Genomic DNA, 27,153 nt, shown 5'->3' with positions numbered 1-27,153 from the left:
CAATCCAAATGCACAGATGGCTTGCAGAAATTGGCCTTGTATTAGCACGGCTCTGAACATAGTTTTTATGAAGCTTTTAGTTTAGCTTTTCCTCTTCTGACTTTATTAGTAGAGCACTGAACATCAAGTCATACTGATACTGAAAAAGTAAATATTTTAAAAGAAAAAGTAAATATTTATATTGTGCTTATTTCTCATAAATGGGAGATGTTCTGATTTTATAATGTAAACATTTTAAGGTAAATCAGTTTGGGTGCCTAAAACTACTTGACAGTGTCCTTTTGAAGTAGCACCAGATTCAGTTTGTCTAACCTGAGAATCTTAACACAAGATTATCTTCACCTGTTTATTTCCCTTTCAACATTTTTGCATTGTTGTTTTCTTTTTATGGGCAAATAATAAAATATGTCATCTTATACTGTTACAGCACCATTAGAATGTTGTCATGTAAAATCTTGATTTCTTGCTGTTGTTTTAAGCTTCTGGTTACCTGTATTTGCCATCAGCAGGCATCGTTATGATTTGAAGAGGACACATCTGAAATTCTTAGAGGAGATTTATGGCTTCTTTTCATTGCTAATAGTTTGTTTTAAGCAGACTGGACAGCAAACTCCTTTGACCTTCACTGGTGTAGAGCAATCGGTTGGCGGACATGATTCTACAAAACAGGTAATCTGACCAACCTGTATTAGCACAAATATAACAACAGTTTAACACGTTATTTAGCTTTCGCTACAGAATAAAATATATGGTATTTACATTATTCAGGAATGCATTCCCAGACATTCTTTCTAAGGTTTTGGGTACTGGGACAAATTCTGAATGTATCATCGTTTGTTTTGAGAGGTTTTTTAAAATTTGCATCTAGAAAAAAGCACCTTGTATGGCAACTTTTTTAATGGCAGTTTGCTCTAACACTCTTTCTTCCCCTCTCTCACAGTCTCATCTCTTAAGTTTCAGTCCATACCTGTCCCTCCTATCCTCTTCTCCCCTACCTTGCTCCTCTCACTTACACTTCCTTTCAATGTCCTCTCTCCTTTCACTTTTTTTTTCCATGTAGCTTATCACTTCTTAACCAAACCCGTCTAAAAAACCCATGGAACTAACATGAAAATAGGTTTAAATTCAATAAGGACAAATGCAAAGTATTCCACTTAGAAAGGAACAATCAGTTGCACACACACAAAATGGGAAATGACTGCCTAGGAAGGAGTGCTGTGGAAAGGGATCTGAGGGTCATAGCGGATCACAAGCTAAATATGAGTCAATAGTATAACACTGTTGTAAAAAAAGCGAACATTATTCTGGGGTGTATTAGCAGGAGTGTTGTAAGCAAGACACAAGAAGTAATTCTTCCACTGTACTTCGTGCTGATTAGGCCTCAACTGGAGTATTGTGTCCAGTTCTGGGTGCCACATTTTGGGAAGGATGTGGACTAACTGGAGAAAGTCCAGAGAAGAGCAACAAAAATTATTAAAGGTCTAAAAAAAAAATGACCTACAAGGGAAGATTGAAAAAATTAGGTTTGTTTATTCTGGAGAAGAGAAGACTGAGGGAACTTGATAACAGTTTTCAAGTACATAAAAGATTGTTATAAGGAGGAGGGAGAAAAATTATTCTCCTTAACCTCTGAGGATAGGACAAGAAGCAATAGGCTTCAATTGCACCAAGGGCAGTTTAGGTTGAACATTAGGAAAAACTTTGTAACTGTCATGGTGGTTAAGCACTGGGATAAATTGCCTAGGGAGGTTGTGGAATCTCCATCATTGGAGATTTTTAAGAGCAGGATACACAAATGCCTGCCAAGGATGGTCTAGATAATATTTAGCTCTATCATGAGTGCCAGGGATTGGACTAGATGACCTCTCAAGGTCCCTTCCAGGCCTACGATTCTATGACCTTGTGCTGCATATTATTAACAACTCTGCTTGTGTGTTATACTCCTTTATCCCACCATGTGTCTGTCTTGCCTGTTTAGACCAGGGGTGGGAAAACTACGGCCCGTGGGCCACATCTGGCCCACTGGCCATTTTAATCTGGCCCTCGATCTCCCACTGGGGAGCGGGGCTTGACCCACTCTGGCCCTCCAGCCAGGGAGCAGGGTCGGGGGCCGCGCCATGCGTCTCCCGGAAGCAGAGGCATGGCCTTCTCTTCAGCTCCTACACATAGGGGCAGCCAGGGACCTCTGCTCTGCACACTGCCCCCGACCCAAGCGCCACCCCTGCAGCTCCCATTGGCAGGGAACCGTAGTCAATGGGAGCTGCAGGAGTGGTGCCTGTGGACGGGGCAGCGTGCAGAGCCACCGGGCTATGCCTCGCTTAGGAACCAGAGAAAGGACATGCCTCTGCTTCCGGGAGATGCTTGAGGTAAGCGCTGCCCGGAGCCTGCACCTCGGAACTTCTCCCCGTGCCCCCAGCCCTAATCCCCCTCCTGGCCTCAGAACACCTCGATCCCAGCCCAGAACACCCTCCTGCACTCCAAACCCCTCATCCCTAACCCCACCCCAGAGCCTGCACCCCCAGCAGGAGCCCTCACCCCATTCCCCCGCCCCAGCCCAGACCCCCCACACACACTCTGAACCCCTCATTTCTGGCCCCACCCTGGAGCCCTCACCCCCTCCCATACCCCAACCCCAATTTTGTGAGCATTCATGCCATTCATACAATTTCTATTCCCAGATGTGGCCCTCGGGCCAAAACGTTTGCCCACCCCTGATTTAGACTGTAAGTTCTTATCTTCTATTCTGTGTTTGTATAGCACTTAGCACAATGGGGCTATATTCTTGCTTGGTCCTTAGGCATTACCAAACTAAACATAATTAATAATACAATTTAAAGGTTATATATTGATTTATTATCTAAAGTTCACTCATAAAGTTCAGGGATCCCACAAAGCCAAAGTTTTTTTCTTCCTACATTACATTATTTTATTTCTTTCACTAAAGGTAAAAAAAACAAGGGAAGTATTAACATTTTGGTATATGAGCTTTTACCAATTTTTACGTTTTTTAAGAGGCTGCTTTTGGAAAGGCTTCTTCTGGGCCTCCCCCTTTTTACCCACAATTTTGCAAGTACAATTTAGCACCAGCCAAATGATGGAAATTAGGTTATGTAGATGTCTAATTATTAGTTTTGTAAGTACTGTTAGATTGATGGATGTCTGAATGGTGTCAATTTCCCCAGCAACTAACTGCAGATACATATTGAATCAACAATGACAAGAACCTACAAAATTGTGGGTACAACATCGTCAGAGGCTGCATCTCAAAAACAAATCACAATATGTCTTAAACACTGAAAATGAAGTCCAGCATACTCACTTTGCATTCACACATAGTACAAGGGTCCCTTTTCCAGGTTTCATTGTTGGAGTGTGATTTACCCTTTTCATCAGTGCAATCAGTTCTACTGAGACGTGATTCCAGTTTCTTTATCTGAAGACGGAAAATACGTAAGTTATTAACTGAACCAAAGTAAAGCTTTTCCTGCTTAAGGTACGTACTCTCTCCTTAACCTTATATACAATCCCCTAACAACATTCATGTGATTCATCTGGCTGATTACTCAGTTTTAGATCTGGTCAGATATAATGGAGACTTGGCGTGGTGAAATGTTTCACTTCATCTATTACAGATTTAGCAAAACTTTTGCTGAAACACAGCAGAGCACAGGCCGCTCTGACTCTCCCCAGTTCCAGGAGATAGAGAGGCAAAACCCTCAGGAGTTCTGCCTCTCCACCCCGCAGATCCAGGGGATGGAGAAGCCCAGAGCCAGGACACTCTGCTTCCCCCCCACATTCCCAACTCCAGGTGATGGAGAGGCACAGAGCCTGGGTTTCCAGCCATCCACTTTCCCCCCAGGGGACTGGAGAGGCACAGCGCCTCCTGAAGCTCCGGGGTTGGCAGGGAGGCAACGCGACTGGGTTTTCTGCCTCTCTGGTCACCAGACTAGAAGGCTCATGTCTATTTCACAAGCAGAAACAACAAGAACATTCCCTGAGAGCAGCTGGGAAGGCAAAATATTCCATTTTGGTTCTTTCTAAATGGACTTTTCTTGAAATCCCTTTCCATTAAAATTTGTATAGTTTTGACGTTTTGTCCCACTTTGGGGACAAAACTTTTCCTCAAAAATGCAGAAAGGGATTCCCCTTTTCTGGTCAGCTCTACTCAGTTAGTATAACTGCTGAAAAACTAAAAGGCTGGAGGCAAGCAACACATATAGAAAGAGTCTCCGCAAGAGAAGTCTAACCACAAAGATATTTTCTTTCTTACCCCTGATATATACACCTACAACCACATGAGCGTCATACAAAAAAAGATGACAAATGTAGAGAGAGAATACTAAACTCATAAGACTGCCATAAGGAAAAGGAAGATTAGATTATTCAACTGAAGAATACTGAATAAATGGCTACTTTGAAAGCATTTGTAACTTCTCCACTCTTATTGATTTCTGTGACCATTCTAATGATGCAGAGGAGCCATAAAACTAGTTTACCTGTCTACCTAAGGCAGGGGAGTGTACCTGGAAAGCCCATGCACTGCAGCAATACTCAGCTGTTAGAATGATCCTTTGGAACCATAGATAGAAGGGCACAACTTAGAGCCCATCCAGGTATCTTTTAGGCCTTATCCACACTGGCAGCGGCATGTAGGATACCAGCATTATACGTGTAGCTATATGCTGCAGTGAAAAACATGCTGCGTCCACATGCAATGTTTAGGTACACTTGTCAATGAAAAGCTCTGGTGATGGGGAAAGGCTCTGGTGATGGGGAAAGGCTCCAGCAGTGTAGAACAGCAATGTAGACGGCAGAGGCACTGCTTGGGGGTGTTTAGAAATAACTAACATACCCAATACATTTAACGTGGAGTACTTTTGAAGGAACTTCTATCCTTATGACCAACTTAAGGAGTTCTCTGATATGTAAAAGATGTTGTGCATAAATATTAACTTTTTTAAGTGGCTACTATTATGGCTAGTTTAGTTAGTCTGATTATTAAGAGATTTAATTTATGTCACTGTAAAAGTCTTTTAAAAAAAGATCTGAATCCTGGGTATAATTATTTACAATTGCAATTTGGCACATACCACATTATTTCATAACAATTGTAGAGTTTATCACAGATATGGCTCAATCAACACATTTTACTCAGATGCACACCATAAACCCAGATTCAATAAATTCCAGTTCTTAAACACTATAAAAGCATGAAGGAAAAAGCTAATTCCATAAACAGTTTCTTACATACATGGAATGCATTGCTTACACAAGCTTTTGGTGACAGAAATCAACAAAGACAAACTGTATAATCTTTGTTTTAAATAAGATTAACAAAATATGCAAAAATAAACAATAATATGTACACTATGCTCTGTGTTCCATTTTGTCAAAAGATTACAAAATAAATTTTGGATTGAGGAATGCAAGGGAAGGATCAATATTCTTTGTAAATATGCTGTTTAAAGTTTAAAATGATTTTAATTAAATTTAAGATTAGAAAATATTCATTACATCTTCTTACCTGATTTCTGAGACCTGTAATGGTCTTTTGCATTTCTAAAACAAATTCTCTGAACTCATTCACCACAGGTAATTTTATATGTTCATCAGATGCTGAAGTGGCATTATTAAAATGTTTACCCTGTTTTGTAGAACTGCAACAAGAGGAAAATAGATCAGGATATTCACCCAACACATTTTCAATAGACAGGCTATTTGCATAGGGGCTATCTAAAATGTAAAGTTTGAATAAATTAAGTGTAGGCAGCTGCTTGTATGAGTTTTATGAAGCACAACAGAACACTAGTGCCATTGTAGCAGGATATGGGCTCAGGATCAGGTAGATTAATGTATTACTCCTTATACCATCAGGGACAGGAAGTTTGAGGACAGAATGCATCAGTCTTAAAAGTGTTATGTCTACTATGTTAGGGGACAGAAAAAGTTGTTAGTCAATACCATTTTCATGGCAGTGCCTACTATTCACAGAGAAAAGAACCAGTGAAGCAGTTAAGCTAAACATCCAACAATAATCCAGAGTGAAAGAATACTACTGATTTATTGGTTAGTCTGTATTCGCAAAAAGAAAAGAAGTACTTGTGGCACCTTAGAGACTAACCAATTATTTGAGCATAAGCTTTTGTGAGCTGCAGCTCACAAGTGCTGTAGCTCACGAAAGCTTATGCTCAAATAAACTGGTTAGTCTCTAAGGTGCCACAAGTACTCCTTTTCTTTTTGCTGATTTTATTGTAATCAGCATTGTGTTTGGACTCACTTTAAAGTTTCTTCCCATGAATAGACATCAGAAAAAGCATCTATGCTTAAAACCCCAGTCTTTGAAAATGGAAAAAGTTGGTTTACTTGCCTGTTTCCAATTTAATAAGCATTTGAAGTCAATAGTGCTTTCACAGTACAGAATAATTTAGAGCCACTTGCCTATTGCAATTGACATCTGGCAGACTTACATTCCAAAATCTTTTTAATCAGTTCAATCTTCAATGAAAATATTGTGTAAAGTCATCAGAGAAAATGGACATATTCAGTATTAATCATATCATCTAAATAGATTTCATATAACATTGAGTAAAAATAGAGATAGTATTAATTATTAAACCATTTTTTACATCAAGTATGAATACAGCCCTTGCATCCTACCTGTATATGTAATTTCTACATCTCTCACTTACCAATCTGGGAAATTCCTTCCTATTGATATTTCTGTTCTAACTGTAAAAGTTCAAAAGATTCTCTTTGTTACCAGGGTAGGAGAAACTGATGTTTTCTTTTCACTTTAATTTTTATGGGACTTAACTTCTTTATAACTTTATAAATATGTGACAAAGAACTTTTGCCTGTATATTATTGTTTATGCTACAGAAATTTGGAAAAGTTGGTAAAAGTTCACTTGGGAAGGAGAACCATAATCTACAATACACTGCTACTTCAGAACAACTTGTAACAGTCAAAATGAAAGTTACAGTGTTTGTTGAGCATTTTTGATTCCTACTCCTTTGATTTTTTAGTGTTGTTAAATATATATATATATATATATAAGTTGTTAAAATGGCTGAAATGTTGTGCAACAAATTCACTCCTGGTGTAGCTTCATTACTCTCAGTGGAGTTATTCCACACATGAATTTTGTTCACTGTTGTTTATAATTCATCAGACAGATAGAAGCAGCAATAAAATGTTTTGTTTGCCGTAAGAACACATGATTTTTTGTGCATAGTCTTGCATTTTACTAATGCAAAATTTGCCAGCAGAGGCTCAAATTTGTCTGATTGAGTCACCATTGAAGCCTTCCAGTTCACTCATTTCATAATACTCACACGAAGTAAGCCAAGTAAACATCCTCTGAATTGTTACCTTATATGAGCTTCCAAGCATATCCTGACTTCTCTTTGCCTTCTAGATTATAAATTCTTTGGAGGCAGGGACTATCTTCATCTTGAGTCTATATAGCACTCGAGGTTCTTGTCAGTGCGTAACACTATTATTAGGACACTGGAGTATGCTGGACTCATTAAGTCAAGATGCAACTTTTACTTCAAGGATATCTTTTTCTTTGTATCTTATTATAACATAGCAAGAGGTCTCTATACCAAACAATTGCTGGATTAAATTAAACATTTTTAACCCTTTCTCCTCAAGTCATATTTACACAATTATGGTCAGTAAAAGGACCTGAGCTAGAGCCATACTGATATAAAATAAAAGGTGATGGTGGGACACATTCTTCTTAAGGGTTCTATACTTTTGGAATCTGATCCCCAGAACATCCCTAATTTATTATCCTCAAGAAGCCTATGCAAGCCCACCTTTTCTCCCTGGCTCAGGAATGGGGGGAATTTATTGGGCTAGAAAATGGAAAAGAACACTAGTGGATATTCTGTTGGAGCAATTACATTTTTGTTAGTTATTTGCTGGGGCCACAATTTTATGTTCTGGCAGCAATTGAGGAAAGATAGTTTATTTAATGTGTATGTTATATATATTTAAAGAGATTGTCAAGGGAACTGAGAACTAGGGATAGGCACTTTTTCGTGGTTATAAAAATCAAATAAATAAATACACTGCAAATTCCTGTCTATACTTTGTTCATGTTATATAAGAGTTGATCAAGTTGACATACAACTATACACTATATATCCAAAGTGTGGTCACACTACACATTTTGTCCTACCCAGTATTTTCGTTTCATAAGAAGAGCTTCCAACTGACCCTGAGGGAGAAGGGTGGTCCTGGAGAAGGCTGGGATCACTCTCTTGGCTCACTCACTTTCAGGCTTGCGAATGAAATGAATCGAAGGGCCCAGAACAGTGGCTTGATCAGAATTTAACTTTTAAAATGAGCTCTTCATAGCAGAATGTTGTATTAGCTAAAGTGCAAGGCCCTTCATACATACTAGCCTACCTTGTAAACATGTAACTGGATATTTCAGATTCATAAACCAGTTCTGTGAAAGCTACAGTCTGGTAGTCCTTACGTTTGTGGTGATGAAAAAAACAAAAGGAGTGTACGGAGTCTTAAGCATTGTTTGGAGAGAGCATTAATGTGTAACAGAATCGGTTATACTCTGGTATAGATTTTGGTAGTCAGAATAATTTTGTCCCAACTGTTTTGGGGCTCTGGTTGAGAAAGACACAATGTCTTAGGTTTATACATATACACACAAATAGTCTGTGACAAAATGTATGTAAAAGCTTGTTTCTTTCAGACTCTTTCAGAATCTGAGAGCATCCCAACACCTCTGTGGGAGTGAGCAGATGAAGTCCTCTATTGCTGCACTAGTTATAATAATTTTTCATCCTCAAAAGGTGCCTATGAGGGTGAGATTCTTGAGACACTGTCTGGGCTGTTATAGCATTTCAGAGAGAGTTATGCCTGAAGAATATAGTATTCTTAATTCTCAGCTTAATATCTAAATCACAGAGTACCTGGGACACAAGGAACACAGTTTCTAGACAAAAAGAAGACAAGATGGAATCTTATTATGCAAGGGCCTGAAGACCCTCCTTTCTTGTAGATCTGGAGATATGAACCCACTAGGACAGATTCTCCCTTTCCAAGTTCCAGATGCTGGACTAGAATCTGTCTGTTACTGCTGGTTTGAGAATTCCTCTGGAAGGGGACACTTGATATCATAAAACAGGCGACACTGCTTCCTACACCAACTGGAGTAAGGTGTGTGTCAGGGCAGGGAAAGGGCACATCTGGATGGAGAAGAGCCCATCTCTACTCCGCCAGTTCACAGCTAGCATAGGGTCCCCTACAGTACCCATTTTTCATAAACCAGAGCAGACCCTACGCTGATGTAACTTATACTAGCACAATCAAGAAGCCATAACCATAACTCTTCTCTCCCCGATTCCCGCACTGAATGGATCTTGGCATGAGAGAATCTAGCCCATTATTACTGATTTCAATGCTACTGCCCCAATATTTGCCCTGCTCTGGCTTCTAAGCAAGTTCCTAGACATTGAGGTGGGGCAAATATTATCTGTAGTCCCTGCTTGTATCACTTTGGGGACAGCGGAGTGTGGGCATTTTCCAGGCAAACAGATGCCGTTATTGATGGATGCAGTAAGAACCCAAATTTTCTGCTGCTTTTCCTTAACATTTCATGTTTCTTCTGAGGAAAACAGACAAGACTGGGGGTTTAAGTGTTATTGTTTCACATGTTGAAGGTCTTAGAAAAATTAGAGCTGGAAGATAAACCAAAGCAGAAACAGGACCTGAAGTTGGCAACAAACTGTAGCATTCAATTTTGCTTTTCACATTTAGAAGCATCAGAGTGAAAGGCATCAATCCCAGACTGGACTGGAGACTGCAAGAACCTAATGTGCATTCGCAGAAAATATTCCATTTTCCTCCACCTTACACAAAAACAAAACAAAACAAAACACCCTTTTTCATATCTTAGTACAAAATCCTTACCTCACTGTTTTGGGCATTTTCATTTTCTTTAAGGGCTTGTCCTCCTGAAAGCTATAATCAAGAGAACGTCTTCCCCGGAAGTGATATGAAAATGCATTAAACTGCCCTCTAGTTCTACAGTCTGAAATAAGACAACAAATTATATGTTGGAAATTAAACTATAAATTGATAGTTTTATGACAATAATAATTGTAAATAATTATATATGTATTTTTTTAAAAAAACTACAAAATTAAATCCTCTTTTGTCCAATATGGCTTCTTATGGAAGTTTTTCTTTTCTTTTCTTTTAATTAAATCTTGTGATTTTTAAAAAAAAATATTTTTCCTTTAACTATGTTCACCTCTTCCATAAATTATCAGATCTTCACACCTCCTTGTACAATTCAGATCTATATCTGCTTCATGAAGTCTACAATTTTGTTTATAGTGTAGTTATACTCTGAAAAGGTGCTAAACAAAAATGGCATTCATCAGATCTTCTTGTATCTATTCAATGACAAGTTTTTAAACTACTTTTTGCTTCTATTGGCTTATCACAGTTAACAGAAATATGAAAAAGCAAGATAGATCCTACAGAATCTCTCTTTATTAAAAAGATTCTCAAATCAGAATTCTGGTTACTAATAATGCAAAAGAAGAACTTTCAAAGCGCAGGTTTGAGTTGCAGCATTGGAAGCTAGAAAATGGAAAAAAATGGTGATTTCCCTTCTCAAAATGACCTCTCTCCAAGTCTGAAATATCTGCAAATACTGGAGGCCGTTCAGATTTGTCCATAAAGCTCCAGAACATAGCATGCCCTTTCTTTTCTGTCTCTAGATAAGACCATGCAAAGTTAAAAGTAAATACTCAATTCCAAACATACATTTCTTAACACTAATCTCTTATTCCACTATGTGAACCGTAGACGGGCCCACCAAAAGAGGCCATTGTAGAAGCACCTAAAGGAACGAAGTAATCAGATAACTAATTTTACACTGTAGGTCATAACCTCTCTCTCAGTGCGAGATATCTGGGAAGCAATGAGCATCAAAGAAAAAAATAGGAGTGAGAGCTATGTAAGAGAAGAAGAAGAAGATTCCCCTCCTTTCCTTAAAATTAACACAGGTTACTCAGGGACCTACATGTGGTACACCTTCCTGCAGAAGTATGCTTCTGCAAAGGAATGGTGGTCAGTCTCAGAGAGCTTTGTAAAACTGTTGATAGAGAATCAGGTGGCAACTTTATAAATTTCATCTGGACTGGCTAAAGCCCTTTCTGCCCAGGATGCTACTCTGAAATGAATGCAGTGTATTTTGATCCCAACAGATCAATTTGTCTGTGCCTGAATATGCTCCACATTTGAGCTGACTATGTACAGATGATTTGAATATTCACAGACCCAGAGATTTAGGGTGGAAGGAAATAAATAAAGATGATGTTTTCCTGAACTAATCAGTTATATAAAGGTATATTTACACTGCACTTCTCATAACTATCATGTGTCTTTTTCATTGGGTGTTGAGGCTTAGGGGAAAACAAGGAAAGAATATATTTCCAGCTTCAACCCATTCAAAGCACTGCTGCAAGGATCATCTTCCTGGCTCATCGATCCAAACACATCACTTTCTTCTTTGCATCTGGCTCTAAGTTCCCTCTAAGCTGCGCGGCCGCGCAGCTGCCTATCAAGCACCGTGCAGGCGCTCAGGGCTGCAGGGGGGAGAGATGCCCCTCCCCTCCAGTCCCCAGCCCAGCCCCGAACGTGCCGTGGCCAGGGGACAGGTGTCCCAGCCCAACCCAGCTTTGAACGTGCCAGAGCTGGGGGACAGGCGCCCCTTTCCCTGCCCCAATCCATCCCGACCCAGACCTGCTGTGGGCGGGGGACAGGCATCTCTCCCCTCTCACACAGCCCAGGTGCTACTGTGGGGAGAGGGGGCCGGGGAAGGAGAGTGAGAGTGCTCTCTCCCCATCATAGCCCCAGGGAGCCCCACTGCACCTCACACCCCTCATCCCCAGTGGGAGCCCTCACCCCCCCTGCACCCCAACCCTCTTCCCCAGCCCTGAGCCCCTTATCTCTGGTCCCACCCCAGAGCCTGTCCCCCACAGCCAGAACCCTCACCCCCCAGCACCGAGCCCCCTCCCACACTCCAAACCTCTCAGCCCCACCCCCGCCACATGAATTTTGTTATGTGCACCAACATGGATGTGATGTGTCACACATCCATAACATAACAAAATGCACATAACAAAATTCATTCCGCACATGGGTGGGAAAAATTAGAGGGAACACTGATCTGGCTTCCAATTTTTTAATACATCAGACTCAAGATCCTCGTCTTTGCCTTTTTAGGCCCTTTACCATTTAGCCCACCCCATCTATTGGATCTGTTAGCTCCTTGATTGTCACTCCCCACATTCACTCAGACAACAGAGCCAATATCAATTGCCCACTTGTCCATTTCTCCCTTAAGCATCTTTCTACTTTCATCCATGTTGTCTGCGACACGAGAAAAATTTCCTGCCAAAACTGGCCACACCAGCCATGCCTACAAATCATTCCCACGCACAGGGAAGGAAAAGGACTTTAGTGGCTGCATTTTGTGCGAACTGAGGGGGGACGTGTGTATGGGAGGCCACAGAGGAAGATGTTACAGTATTTGAGGAGAGAGATGAGGTCCCGAATGAGAGATTGAGCACTAGGGATAGCAAGAAAAGGACAGATCTTGGAGATGTCAAGGTGGAAGAAATGGAATGACCTGAATAAGATGTGGATGATGGTGGTGGCATTAACAGGAGGGAAGATAAGGAGTTCTGTGTCAGTTCTGAACTACGTTCAGTTCAAGACAACACCATGTACAGAGAGATGTCGAGAGATAAACTCAGATGTAGAATTGGATGAAAGGAGACAGGGTAGTGGTGGAGATTAGTAGTGACCTCTGCTATTGATCGCTGAAAATGGAATGTAGGGGATGGAAATTCTGTCCTAGTTTTGGAAGGGAGATATTTGTCCTTGGCTTTATCTTCTCCTCTTTCTCTGGCTGGACTTCAGTGGTGACGATCATTTTTTTCCCAAGACATTCAAAATCTCTAGAGGAAAGAACCTCTCATGCTTCTCCGTCTCTGGGTTATAATCAGAAAGAGAGGTATTCATCTTTGGAGAGGAACAAAATGACAATGGAAGAATATAATAATCTGGAGTGCTTTATGGCTCTCCCTACAACCCCCATGTTATTTGGCCTTTTCAGGTTTTATTTTGACTTATGGGAGCCAAAGAGGATTTTTGGACTTATCCCTGAAGTGTCTTTGATAAGTGAAGACAATCTGGTTTGACAAGTCCCATCTCCTGCAGAGGCACCTCTTGAGGAGTTTTAACTAGCAGCAGAGATGTTGCAATGCAGGGATGCTGAGGCCCCCAATAAGCCACCCAGACTTCCCCTTGTACAGCAGGGATTGGGAGCTGGGAGAAATTATGGCCGCACTTTATTTATGAGATTCCTAAGAGGGTCTTTTCATAGGGAGAGCATTTCTTGCATTCAGTTTGCTCCATTTGGCCTTCTTCCCCATGATGGGGATGGGAAGACATCCCATGTAGGACACAAAACTGGAAATAAAAGCCTCCCTTGGAGGGAGAGGAGAGAACGTGGAAAAGTAATTTTGCTTCACTGCTACCACAAATCAGTTTTAAAAGCTAGGATTGCAATGGAGTAAGCTGGAGCACTAACCCAACACTCTGTTTGCAACACTGGAGACAGAGAATCTAGTAACAGAATGAAAGGGTTATAGTCAAGCCCAGGAGCCAAGTCTGAACTGCTTATGGTTTTTGCAGGATGAGTCACAACCTAAACACCCCTGACTGGGGCAGAGGTCAAAATCTCAAGAACAGCTTTTAATTAGAAAACTGAGCAAATCAGCTATGCAAATCATTGAAACGCAATACAATTTTACAAAGTGACTTTTCAGAATTTAGCAGCACTTAAATCTAATACCCAAAGTATAACAGGCACTTATTGCATAGGTTTTGAAGTCGAAGAGCAAGAGCCTCTTGGCTCTTGTTGAATTAAGTATGCTAATGTTGTGCCAATACTCAAAAGGGCAACTAGGATGATCCAAGTCATTATAGGCCAGTTAGCCTTATAACAATCCTGGGCAAAATAATGGAAAAAATGATATGGTATTCCATCAATAAAAAACTGAAGGATGGAAATACAATTAATGACAGTCAAAATGGTTTTATGGAAAACAAGTCTTGTCAAACAAACCTAATTTCATTTCTTGATATGATTACAAGTTTCATTGATACTATATATTTAAAACTTTAAATATTTAAAACTTTTGTATTACATTTGACTTGTTATTGCACAACATTCTCATTAAAATTAGCACTTTTTAATATCAATAAAGCAAATGTTAAATGGATTAAGAACTGGTTGAATGACACATCTGAAAATGTAGTTGTCTATGGGGAATCATCACCAAATAAAGGTGTTTCTAGTGAAGTTCCACAAGCTTCAAAACTAGGCCAGCATTTTTATCAATGACCTGGAAGTAAACATGAAATCACTGCTGATATAATTTGCAAATGACACATCAATTGTAGAAGTGGTAAATAATAACGAGGCAAGAGCAGTCATACAGAGTGATCTGGATTGCTTAAGAAAGTGGGCCCATTCAACCAAAATCCTTTTAATACAGCCAAATGGAAGGTCAAACATCGAAGAACAAAGAATGATCACTCTGCCTACAGAACGGGGGACTATTTCCTGGGAAGTAGTGACTCTGAAAAAAGATTTAGGGTGCATAGTTGACGAGCAACTCAGCATGAGCTCCCAGAGCAATGCTATGGCAAATGGGATTGCTAATGGAATCCTTGGATGTCTATAGAAGAGGAGTTCCAAAGTAGGAATAAGGAGATCATTTTACCTCCGTGTACAGCATTTGTGAGACAGATACTAGAATACTGCACACAGTTTTGATGTTCACATTTTAAAAGGATGCTGAAAAATTGGAGGAGGTGAAGAGAAAAGTTAAAATCTGACTTGAGGGCTGAAGAAAATGCCTTACAGTGAGTCACTTAAAGAAAACAATCTGTTTAAGCTTATCCAAAAAGGTGATTAAGATGTGACGATTACAGTATATAAGTACCTTCTTGGGGAGAAAATACCAGGTACCAAAGGTCACTTAAATCTAGCAGAGAAAGGCATAACAAGAACAAATAGCTAGAAGTTAAAGCCAAATAAATTCAGATTAGAAATAAAGCACACATTTTAACAGTGAGAGTGACAGCCACTGGAACTAACTACCAAGGGAAGTGGTGGAATCTCCATGTCTTGTTTCTGGAAGATATGCTTGATTCAAACACGTTATTGGGCACAATACAGGGGTAACTCGATGAAATTTTATAAACTGGAGGACAGACTAGATAATCTAATGGCCCCTTCTGGCCTAAAAACCTATCATCTACATGCTTAAAATAAAGCATGTACTTTAATTCCATTGATTTTAATGGGATTTAAGCACGTTTTATTGTTTACCTGAATAAGGATGCCTTCCTGAATCAGTCTTAGAAAGGATAAAAATGTACAAGAGAGAAATCTCTTATGCTTCTGGGCACATGCCAATCACTAACTGGTAAGAATTAGGAAGACATGTCTCCTCTGGACAAGTTATTCTAATATGGGGTTTCTTGAACCTTTCTATGAAAGAACAGGTATTGAGCCACTGTAGAGATAGGATACCACATCAGATACCCCTATTTTCTGATTTAGATAAGATTTCGGAAGAAATTTAGAAACTTAGAAAATTATACTGATCAATGCTACATACCCTAGGCAACTGCGGTGAAATCCTGGCTCCAAAGAAGTAAATAGTCATTTTGCCATTGACCTCAATTTGTCATGTTTTCATGCCTAATGTTCTGTCATCTTCTTATACAGTATCTGAGGGTATGTCAAAACAGCAATGCAACCTAGGGACCCTATTCATGGGTTTAAGAATCTACACTGAATTTTAACCCTAGGTTAAGGATTTTCTGACCTGTGCTCGAACCAAGGGCTCTGGAGTCCACACTGCAGTGCACAGACCCGAGTCAAAGTAACCCCATCTCAATGTCTAACATCCCTGCCTGCCAATGTCAACACTCTAGCCCTACGAATGTGTTGCACCGTGGGAAAACTCTATTGCCCATCTTGTTTCCTAACTGTGACGATGCTATCGATGGGTCTCAGGTGCCCATAAGGAGCACATGAGTACATAAACTGAATAATTAGTTCCTTTGGGTGGCTGTCTCAGTAGAATCACTGCAGTTTGAAGCGGCTTTGCACTGAACTAAGTGAAAACTGGGCTTTCCCCCTCTAGGCTGAGTCACACTGGCAAGAAAATGCACATGTGCACCTGTTCTGAGGATAATTGGGACATCAGTCTCCAAGGCTACCAAACTATTTAAATGAAACTTTTCTGTTCTTAATTTTTAAAATGGTGTGGTTCAAGATATTTTTGCTTGGTTGTTTTTTTATTTATTTGTCTATTTTGAAGTTTGACATAAAAATGTCAGTTTTGGGGAAAAACACACACACGCCCCAGCCTGGCTGCTGCCAGTTGTGGAGCAGTGAAATGCATCCCCAGGGTTTGGGGTGCAGTATGCTCCAGCACAGCCCAGGGCTATTCCTTGACTTTAGCAAAGCTTTTGACACAGTCTCCCACAGTATTCTTGCCAGCAAGTTAAAGAAGTATGGGCTCGATGAATGGACTATAAGGGTGGGTAGAAAGCTGGCTAGATTGTCGAGCTCAACGGGTAGTGATCAATGGTTCCATGTCTAGTTGGCAGCCGGTATCAAGTGGAGTGCCCCAAGGGTTGGTCCCGGGTCCGGTTTTGTTCAAAATCTTTATTAATGATCTGGAGGATGGTGTGGATTGCACCCTCAGCAAGTTTGCAGATGACACTAAAGTGGGAGGAGTGGTAGATATGCTGGAGGGTAGGGATAGGATACAGAGGGACCTAGACAAATTAGAGGATTGGGCTAAATGAAATCTGATGAGGGTCAACAAGGACAAGTGCAGAGTCCTACACTTAGGAAGGACGGATCCCATGCACTGCTACAGACTAGGGACCAAGTGGCTAGCCAGCATTTCTACAAAAAAGGACCTAAGGGTTACAGTGGACGAGAAGCTGGATATGAGTCAAGAGTGTGCCCTTGTTGCCAAGAAAGCTAACGGCATTTTGGGCTGTATAAGTAGGAGCATTGCCAGCAGATCGAGGGACGTGATCATTCCCCTCTATTCGGCATTGGTGTGGCCTCATCTGGAGTACTGTTTCCAGTTTGGGGCCCCACACTGCAAGAAGGATGTGGAAAAATTGGAAAGAGTCCAGCGGAGGGCAACAAAAATGATTAGGGGGCTGGAACACATGACTTATGAGGAGAGGCTGAGGGAACTGGGATTGTTTAGTCTGCGGAAGAGAAGAATGAGGGGGGATTTGATAGCTGCTTTCAACGACCTGAAAGGGGGTTCCAAAGAGGATAGATCTAGACTGTTCTAGTGGTACCAGATGATAGAACAAGGAGTAATGGTCTCAAGTTGCAGTGGGGGAGGTTTAGGTTGGATATTAGGAAAAACTTTTTTCATTAGGAGGGTGGTGAAGCACTGGAATGGGTTACCTAGGGAGGTGGTGGAATCTCCTTCCTTAGAGGTTTTTAAGGTCAGGCTTGACAAAGCCCTGACTGGGATGATTTAGTTGGGGATTAGGTCCTGCTTTGAGCAGCAGGTTGGACTAGATGACCTCCTGAGGTCCCTTCCAACCCTGATATTCTATGATTCTATGATCTCTTATCCCTGCCCCCTGGGAGGCAGGGATAAAGGACACCCGGGGGCTGTGGGTAAGTTTTGGGGCTGGATCCCACTCACGGCCCTCATAGTGCACACTGTCCAGGCGGCCCTGCACGCACGCACACACAACACACACCCAGGAAGGGCGGGGCGGGGGGGGGGAGCAAGGGACAAAGTGTGGAGCAGGACCAAGAGGAGCCCTGCAAGGATGGCGAGCAGCAGAGCTCCCAGGTCAGCACGGCCGGGGAAGGGATGATCCCCAACATCCTGGCATCCAGGAGCTGCCTCCCACCTGTCAGCTGCTCTGGGCAAGCTCTGTACAGCAGCTAGGAAGAGCTGGAGTCACTACCACAGGAGGCTGTGGGGAGGTTTGGAGCTGGCTCCCACTCGCCCCCTTGATAGTACATGCTTCCCGGGTGCCCTTGCACATGCAGCCCCAGGGGTTGGGGGTGGGGGTTAGAGAGCAGAGCAGGGACCGGGGAATTGCCCTGGAGGAGGCATGGCTGGGGAGCTGGGAGTCATCCTCCCCAAGCCGTGCTGAGCCGGGAGCTTTGCTTCTTTCTCTACTCACAGGGCATCTGCTTAGTCCCTGATCTGCTCTCTGCCCCTGCTCTCACCTGGATAGCATACACCAAAATCTGGCTATGCTCTTGTAACCAGAAATCAGCTCTCTTTGCAAAAAGCTTCTTCTGAATGGTCTCCATGGAAAACCCTGCAGGCTTCCTGACAGCAATGCTCACAGACCAGTGTTCAGAAGACAATGGCTTAATGCTGACCTGAGCTGCTGCCTTTGCAAAGGGAAGTGTGGCTTCTGTTTGCAATAGAGTGCAACAGACTGCACCACAGATTGTCAGCATAGAGAAGACTAAGAACATTGTCCCAAGGAACTCTGGGATACATCTGGATGACTTCCAGGCCTCGAGTCAACAAGCTGGGGCCACGTGCACACAGGAAAGCAATAGGGCTCAGACCCTAGGTCCCAGTTTAACACAGGCTCAGACCTTCCAGCCCTGTAGGGTTCTGGAACCCTAGGTTTGAGTCGTAGGTTAACACAATTGGCATGTGGACACAAGGCGTGAGTCCAGGCTCGAGTCTGGCCTTACACTGCTGTGTAGACATACCCTAAGCATTCTACCAGGATTAATACTTTTATCTTTACAATACTCTTTTGAGGTAAGAAAGGATCATCATCACCATTTTACAGGTGCAGAGCTGAGGTACAGAAAGAATAAGCTATTTTCCCAATGTCACACAGGAAGGATGTGGCAGAGCCATGAATTGATACCATTTCTCCTTAGTCTTAGTCGACTACTTGAAACATAGGGTAATTGTTCCTCTGTTAAGATACCGAAAAAAGCCTCAGGGGTAGCTTTCTTGGAAAATATGAAGTTGAACTTGGGGAGCTCATTGCTCAAACAGTTCACCCTGCAGAAAAGTTAGGTCCTGGGGCCTGTGATAATCTCAAGCAGCAGGTTAGAATGTCAAGGAAGTAGAAAGAAAATACTGGGTGTTTCATTTAAACTCTAATTATTTTATAATGATAAATCAGTAATTCTGCTGTATGATTAGTTAAATAAGCTTTAGAGGTAATCTGGTTTTGTTATTATAGAACAGTTTTGCATTAAAAAAAAAAATAAATCCGGGTTTGTTCAAGCAATCTAAGAGGTAACAGGTTTTGGTAACTAAGTGTCTGCTCCTCTGCCCTCCATGTGGAAAAGCATTTTGCACTGAACAAAACAGGAAGGATAACAAAAACAGATGCTTCCTACTTACACAGCTATAACAATTAAATACATGGATGACTTAGTACCTATAAATTTAAGTACAGTGAGCAAAACATTGATTCTTACAGTCTAAATTTTAATCAAACAATGGAATTTACTAGAATTTTTAAGGTCATTTAGGAAAAATAGTAAGCTTTCAATGTTTTTTATAAGTAAACTGCTAATACAACAGAACCAAAGCCTTAACTATACAGTAGCTACATCAATCTCCTGACCAGATTCCTTCACCGCCTATTACTTCTATGGGAAGTGGAATATTACTTCTGCACACTCCAAGTATAGTTTTGTAAGCACATTATCCATCTTCCTAGTTCAGATTGAGTTAGAGTTGAATAGTAACTAAAAATCTCGTAAAATTTCTTCAAAGCAGGCCATTAAAAAAACATAACCAGAAACATAGGATGCACTCCCAATACTCTCCCTGGATACAGACCTTCACAGCAATCTTGCCACATCCTGAGATCCAGTTTAGGAATTTCTTCACAGCTACCATAACCATGTGGGAACTCGGCCACCTTAAAGACATCACGTTGCACTCTGGTTATATTGTCAGCGTTGTCGCACAAAATTCTGGCAAGAGATGTTTGCTTGATCTGAGTCAGCTGAGGTGGACTAAATACACCAGGATTCTCATACCATAACCTGTAGTCTCACAGAAAGAAAAGTTAAGTTCTTAGACAGTTAAGACAATGGTAAATAAAATAAAATAAAATAAAATAAAATAGACAGACATACAGATAGTTTGTACTTTACTAGAGATCTTGGGATATTATAATCAACACAAAATAGTATTCTTTGAAAAACAGATCGTAGGAAAAATACAGTTCCTGAAAGCAGATGACTTTATACTCTGTCTTCATGTTCCTTTCTAATTAGCCATGAGGCCTCTGTTCACAAATCTTCCTAGGTGAACAAATTTTTTTGGTAGAAGAGACAAAGCAGCCAGAGCATACTTGCAAATTAACATGGATTTACAGTTGCTTTGCACAAAGACACCAAAGCTTACATGCCAATTTCCCTTTCCCTCCTGTTATGCGCATGCTCAAATTCGTACCCTCTCGAGGCATCCAAACATTCCTGTGCACACACATTCCAATTTCCTCCTCCCTCCTGTTTCCCATTTTCTCCTGCACATACATACCCCTAGAACAGAGGTGGGCAAACTACGGCCCACGGGCCACATCCGGCTGTGGGACCCTCCTGCCCGGCCCCTGAGATCCTGGCCTGGGAGGCTAGTCCCCGCTCCCCGACAGCCTCAGCGCCGAAATGCTCTGGGCGGCCAGGCAGCGCAGTTGCAGAGCCGCGGCGTGACCTGGTCCTCTGGGCGGCGCGGCTGTAGCCACTGCCAGCCACTGGTGCTCCAGGCAGCATGGTGAGGGGGCCGGGGGGGTTGGATAGAGGGCAGGGGCGGGGTATGGATGGGGTTGGGGCGGTCAGAGGGTGGGGAACAGGGGAGTTGGATGGGGCATGGATCCCGGGGGGCAAGTCAGGAATGAGAGGGGGGGTTGGATGGGTGGCAGGGGGCAGTCAGGGGTGAGCAGTTCAGGGGTGGTCAGGGGACAGGGAGCAGGGGGTGGTGGATGGGGTAGGAATCCCGCGGGGGGGGGGGGGGCATCAGGGGATGGGGGGGCAGGAGTCCCGGAGGAGCCATGAGGGAGTGAGAAGTGGGAGGTGCGGGGGGGGGGGGGGGAGAGGACAGATAGGGGCAGGGGCTGGGCCATGCCTGGTTGTTTGGGGAGACACAGCCTCCCCTTACCAGCCCTCCATACAATTTTGGAAACCCGATGTGGCCCTCAGGCCAAAAAGTTTGCCTGCCCCTGCCCTAGAATATCTGTCTTTCCTGCAGTCTATGGAGTAGAACTGGTGCACCAGTAGTTTGTGAAAAGAAATAGAATCTTAGAATATCAGGGTTGGAAGGGACCTCAGGAGGTCATCTAGTCCAACCCCCTGCTCAAAGCAGGACAAATCCCCAATTTTTGCCCCAGATCCCTAAATGGCCCCCTCAAGGATTTAACTCACAACCCTGGGTTTAGCAGGCCAATGCTCAAACCACTCAGCTATCCCTTTGTTCTTTGAGATGTGTTGCTCATGTCCATTCCATATTAGGTATGTGTGCTCACCACATGTACTGGTGCCGGGCATTTTTCCTTCAGTGGTATCTGTAGGAGACTGGCTCTGCCACCCTCTGGATCGGTATATAAGGGGTGGGGGGTGCCACCGGCTCCCCACACTGTCAGTTCCTTCTTGCCGGAAACTCCGACAGTGGGGAAGGAGGGCAGGTTCTGGAATGGACCTGAGCAACACATCTCAAAGAACACCAGTTACAGAAAAGGTCACTGTCTTCTCTTCGAGTACTTGCTCATGTCCATTCCATATTAGGTGACTCCCAAGCAGTGCCAGCAGAGGTGGGTAGAAGTTCACAGATGTGTAGATTGCAACACAGCTCTGCCAAACCCAGAGTTGTCTCTGGCATGCTGAGTGATGGTATAATGTGCTGTGAATGTGTGAAGATCACGTTGCGGCTCTGCAAATGTCCTGGATGGGAACGTGTGCCAGGAAGGCCGCCGAGGACGCCTGAGCTCTAGTGGAGTGGGCCCTCACAATCGGTGGCAGCCAGACCTGTGACAGCTTGTAATAGGTCCAGATGCAGGAAGTGTTCCAGTTGGAAATCCTCTGCGATGACACCGGAAGGCCCTTCATCCTGTCCGCTGTCGCGATGAAGAGCTGGGTCAACCTGCAGAAGGGCTTGGTACGCTCCAGGTGAAATGCCAGGGCACATCTGACGTCCAGGGTGTGCAGCCTCATTTCCTCCACAGTAGTGTATGGCTTGGGACAAAGCACTGGGAGGAAGATGTCCTGGTTGACATGGAAGGAAGACACCACCTTCAGCAGAAAGGCTGGATAGGGTCGCAGTTGAACTTTGTCCCTGTAGAACACCGTATACAGTGGCTCCGATGTCAGGGCTCTAGGCTCCGACACCCATCTTGTGGATGTTATCGCCACAAGGAATGCGACCTTCCATGACAGGTGGGAGAGGGAGCAGGAGCCCATAGGCTCAAAGGGTGGGCCCATGAGCCTAGAAAGAACCAAGTTAAGGTCCCACTGTGGAACAGGAGGCCGGGCCGGCGGGAAGAGTCTCTCGAAGCCTCTCAGGAAACAGACCGACATGTCCTGTGAAAACACTGCCTGACCTTAGATTGGCGGGTGAAAAGCAGAGATAGCCACAAGGTGTACTCTGATAGAAGAGAGGGATTCTTAAGATGGAGCAGATAATCTAAGATAGATTGTAAGGAGGAGTGGGTTGGAGAGATGTTGTGCTCAGACGCCCAGTGGGAGAACCTCGTCCATTTGGCCAGGTAGATTGCTCTAATGGAAGGCTTTCTGCTTTCTAAGGATGTGCTGGACCTCGTTAGAGCAGGCCCGCTCCTCCAAATTAAGCCACGCAGTATCCACTCCATGAGGTGGAGGGGGGCAAGATTGGGATTAGAAGATGCCCATGATCTTGCAAGAGCAGATCTGGTAGGTTGGGAAGGGGCCAGGGAGCGGCCACCGCTAGGTCCATCAGCATGCCGAAACAATGTTGGCGCAGCCATGCCAGGGTGACCATGATGACTTGACCTTTGACAGGTCTCTCTTGACCTTTGACAGGACTCTGCTGACGAGTGGGATCGGTGGAAAGGCGTAAATCAGAGCCCCTGACCACAAAAGGAGGAAGGTGTTGGAGAAGGAGTCTTTGCCCAGGCTTTGTAGGGAACAGAAGCGAAGACATTTCCTGTTGTGTCTGGTGGCAAACAGGTCCACTTGGGAAGTTCCCCACCTCTGAAAGAGGGACTGGGCTACCTCTGGATGGAGCGACCACTCATGGTGAGAGGAAAAGGATCTGCTGAGGCCATCTGCCAGTGTGTTCCTGATGCCGGGGAGGTGACAGGTCTCCAGTTGGGTCGCGTGGTCGATGCAGAAATCCCACAGTCGGAGTGCCTCTTGGCAGAAGGCCAATGAGCGTGCTCCCCCTTGACTGTTGATGTAAAACATCGAAGCCATATTATCTGTGAACACTCTCACCACCTTGTCTGCCAGGTGTGGTAGAAAGACTCTGCAGGCCAAGCGTACTGCTCTGAGCTCCTTGACATTTATGTGCAATGTCATCTCCTCTGGGGACCACATGCCCTGGGTCTGGAGGCCACTGAGATGAGCTCCCCAGACGAGGTCTGAGGTGTCCGATATCAACTCGATCGAGTGACAAGAGCTGTCGAATGGAATTTGTTCCAGGACTGCCCTGGGGTTGGTCCACCAGTGTAGCAAGGTAAGTATTGTAGGTGGGATGATAACTACCTTTTCCAAGTGATCTCTGGACTGTAATAGACCGTCAGCAGCCACTGCTGTAAGGGCCGCATCATAAGCCTAGCATGGTGGACGACATACGTACATGCTGCCATGTGTCCCAGCAGGCACAAGCAAACCCCTGGGCATGGTCAGGGGGAACACGGAAACTCACACGATGAGGTCCACTATCGTCTGAAACCTCCCCTGCAGTAGAAACACTCTGGCACAGGTGGAGTCGAGCACTGCTCCGATGAACTCTATCCTCTGCACCGGAACTAATGTTGACTTTTTGTTGTTTACCAGCAGGCCCTGGGATTTGGTATGTGGCCTGCAGAATCACAACATGCCTCTGAACTTGGGACCTGGAGCAGCCTTTGACGAGCCAGTTGTCAAGGTACAGGTAGATCTGGATACCTTGACATTTGAGGTAAGTGGTTACTACCGACATGCATTTGGTGAACACCCTCAGTGCTGTCACAACTGTAGGACTGCAGACTGATAGTGGTCAGTTCACACTGTGAAACGTAGGAAGCATCTGTGACCTTGAAAGATCACTATGTGGAAATATGCATCCTTCAAATCGAGGGCGGCATACCAGTCTCCCGGATTCAGGGAGGGGATGATGGAGGCCAGGAAGACCATGCGGAACTTCAGCTTCTTCAGGTATTTGTTGAGGTCTCACAGGTCCAGGATGGGCTGTAGACCACCCTGGGCCTTTGGGATTAAAAAGTACCAGGAATAGAACCCCTTGTTCCTGTACTCGCGGGAACCTTTTCCACCGCACGCAGCTGCAGCAACCTTTCTACCTCCTGTGCATGAAGACTCTCGTGAGAAGGGTCCCTGAAGAGGGACATGAAGGGGTGTAGAAAGAAACTGGAGGGCATAATCCTGTGCCACAGTATTGAGGACCCAGAGGTCTGAAGTTATAGTGGTCCATGTGGGGAGGAAAAATGAAAGGTGGTTGGAAAACAGCGCGAAAGACGGATCCGGGGTATAGTCTGGGGTAGGTCACCCTCGAGTGCACTCTCAAAACACTCGCTTGCCCCCCTGCTTGTTGTGGGTCGAGCCTCATTGGGCAGAGGGTGGATGGCTCGGACGGCGCTTGTAGCCCCTATTCTTCTTATGGGGTGGCTCCGGATGGGGTTGGCTCCCTTGATCCTGAGATGGCTGAGGTCTGAACCACATATGGGCTGGACCAGGGATGTACAGCCCTAGAGTTTTCAGGGTAGTGTGGGAGTCTTTCAGTCCGTGCAGTTTACTATCCGTCTGGCTCTGCAAACAGGGCCTGGCCATCGAAGGGGAGGTCCTGCATCCACTGCTGAGCCTCAGTCGACAGACTCGAGAGGAGAAGCCAGGATGCCCTCCGAATGGAAATGGCCAATGCCATGGTGAGAGCCATGGAGTCTTCCACGTCCAAAGCTGCTTGGAGGGCCGCTCTGGCCACAGCCGTGCCCTCTTCGAGGATTGCCCGGAACTCCTTCCTGGACCCATGGGGCAGCAAGACCTCAAATTTGGCCATGGTCTGCCACATGTTATAGTCGTAGAGGTCAAGGAGGGCTTGGTGGTTGGCCACTCTCAACTGAAGGCTGGAGGACGAATATTTTTTTTGCCCAAACAGATCCAGTCTCTTCGAGTCTTTATTCTTGGGTGTAGCCCTGGTTGACCCTGCCTTTCTCTCTGGTTAACAGCCTCTTCTACAAGGGAGTTTAGGGCCGGATGAGTAGAGAGATACTCATAGCCTTTAGCTGGCACAAAGTATTTGAGCTTAGCCCTTTTTGAAATAGTTAGCAGGGAGGAGGGGGTTTGCCACAGGGCATTAATTATTTTCAATACCCCCCTCATGTAGGGGTAAAGCCATCCTGGCGGGCACTGTGGAACAAAGGATGTTGAACAGTGAGTCCGACGGCTCCTCGAGTTCCTCTGCTTGGAACACCAGGTTAGAGGCTACCTGTCCGATCAAGACGGGTCCCTCACACGGGCCCTCGGGGATTTTCGGCATTCGGTGGATTTGCGTCGGTAGACTGGTAATCTACACCTCACGCTGCTCAACTGGTACCAGGACCTAGAGCGGGACTGGGAGCCAGAGTGGGCTGGCCATCAGGAGGATCTCCCTGACCGTTGGGATTTGCGTCTCGGCGACAGGTGCTGGCAGGCGGGTGACCGGTGGCTCCATTCAACCAATCAGTCACGTGATCAGTGCCGAGGCATTGGAGACACAAGGGGTCGGTCTTGATGTTCATGCAGTCCGCAGGTCTGCATCAGGTTACCAGTGAGCCGCACCTCGAATCCGGCTGTCTGTGTCCAGGGTCCGGAGACCGAAGAGGGATTCTCTTAGGCTGCCTCCTTACGTCCGAGGCATGACGGCTCCATGTGGGTGAGCACTGGCTGGACGTCCCCTGTGATGGGGAGCGGTGCTGCTGAGTCAGGGACACATGGAATGGTCCCAAGGTGGGTTTATCCCTGGACTTGGGTACCGCCAGGGCCGGTGTGGGAGGCACCGATAGTGTCAGGATCTCCTGCGCTGCCTCCAGGGCCTTGGGAGTCGACAGGACTTCTAGCTGATGGAGGCCCTCGTCTCTGTCTGGTGTGGTGGGCATAGTATGGGAGGGGCTAGACCGTTCTACTTCAGCTGGGGCCTGACTCCCTGACAGAGGTGTTGAGCCATCCAGCACAGGTCTTGGCTCTTCTCCGGCCCTCTCCTTTCCCTTACCGAAGTGGGAGATCTTCCCCTTGCGGCCCTCTTGGGCTTCTTGGCCAGGGCCGGGAAGGGGGACTGGTGCCGGCTCATAGATGGCGCAGGTGGGGTGCTCTGCATAGAAGCTGTGGTGCTTGCGGCTGAATCGGGCCTCTACTCCGGTGCCGGTGTCAGGGCCAACACTATCAAGAATGCCCTGAGATGGATGTCTCTCTCCCTTTTTGTTCAGGGTTTGAATGCTTTACAAATGTGACACTTATCGCTTATGTGTCCTTCGCCTAGATACCTTAAACAACTAACGTGAGGGTCACTGATGGGCCTACACTGCTTACAACGATCGCATGGCTTACAGCCTGGGGACAGGGGCATGCCCCGTCCCTTGGCTGAGTCCCGTCCGGGACCAACTAACTAGAACTAACACTGAGGGTAACTCTAACTACATACAACTATTTGGCATGGAAAAAAAAAGTTTGTGAGACACACTGAATGAAGTGAAAAGCTAGCTGAAGCAGCAGACGTTCCAACACCGTCAATGGCGGTAGGAAGGAGCTGAGGGTGGGGGGAGCTGGAGGCACCCCTTATACCGCGGTATGTGTGTGTCGCTCCAGAG

At 44.6% G+C, this 27,153-nt stretch overlaps 1 protein-coding gene across 1 annotated transcript in view; it reads right to left on the bottom strand.

Annotated features, from left to right (window-relative positions):
• Nucleotides 1-557: 557 nt before the first annotated feature.
• PXDN (peroxidasin) overlaps nt 558-27,153 on the bottom strand; it is a 154,689-nt gene continuing 128,093 nt past the window's right edge. The window contains exons 19-23 of the mRNA XM_077811568.1: nt 19,959-20,167; nt 9,943-10,063; nt 5,525-5,657; nt 3,320-3,433; nt 558-683 (exon numbers count right to left, since the gene is read on the bottom strand). Of these exons, the coding sequence (XP_077667694.1) occupies nt 558-683; nt 3,320-3,433; nt 5,525-5,657; nt 9,943-10,063; nt 19,959-20,167 (703 nt within the window). The remainder of the gene's footprint in view (nt 684-3,319; nt 3,434-5,524; nt 5,658-9,942; nt 10,064-19,958; nt 20,168-27,153) is intronic.

Source organism: Eretmochelys imbricata, chromosome 3 (assembly GCF_965152235.1).
Source record: "Eretmochelys imbricata isolate rEreImb1 chromosome 3, rEreImb1.hap1, whole genome shotgun sequence".
In the NCBI taxonomy this organism is placed as follows: domain Eukaryota; kingdom Metazoa; phylum Chordata; order Testudines; family Cheloniidae; genus Eretmochelys; species Eretmochelys imbricata.
Note: the sequence above shows the minus strand (reverse complement) of the source record. Positions and strands in the feature narration are given on the sequence as shown.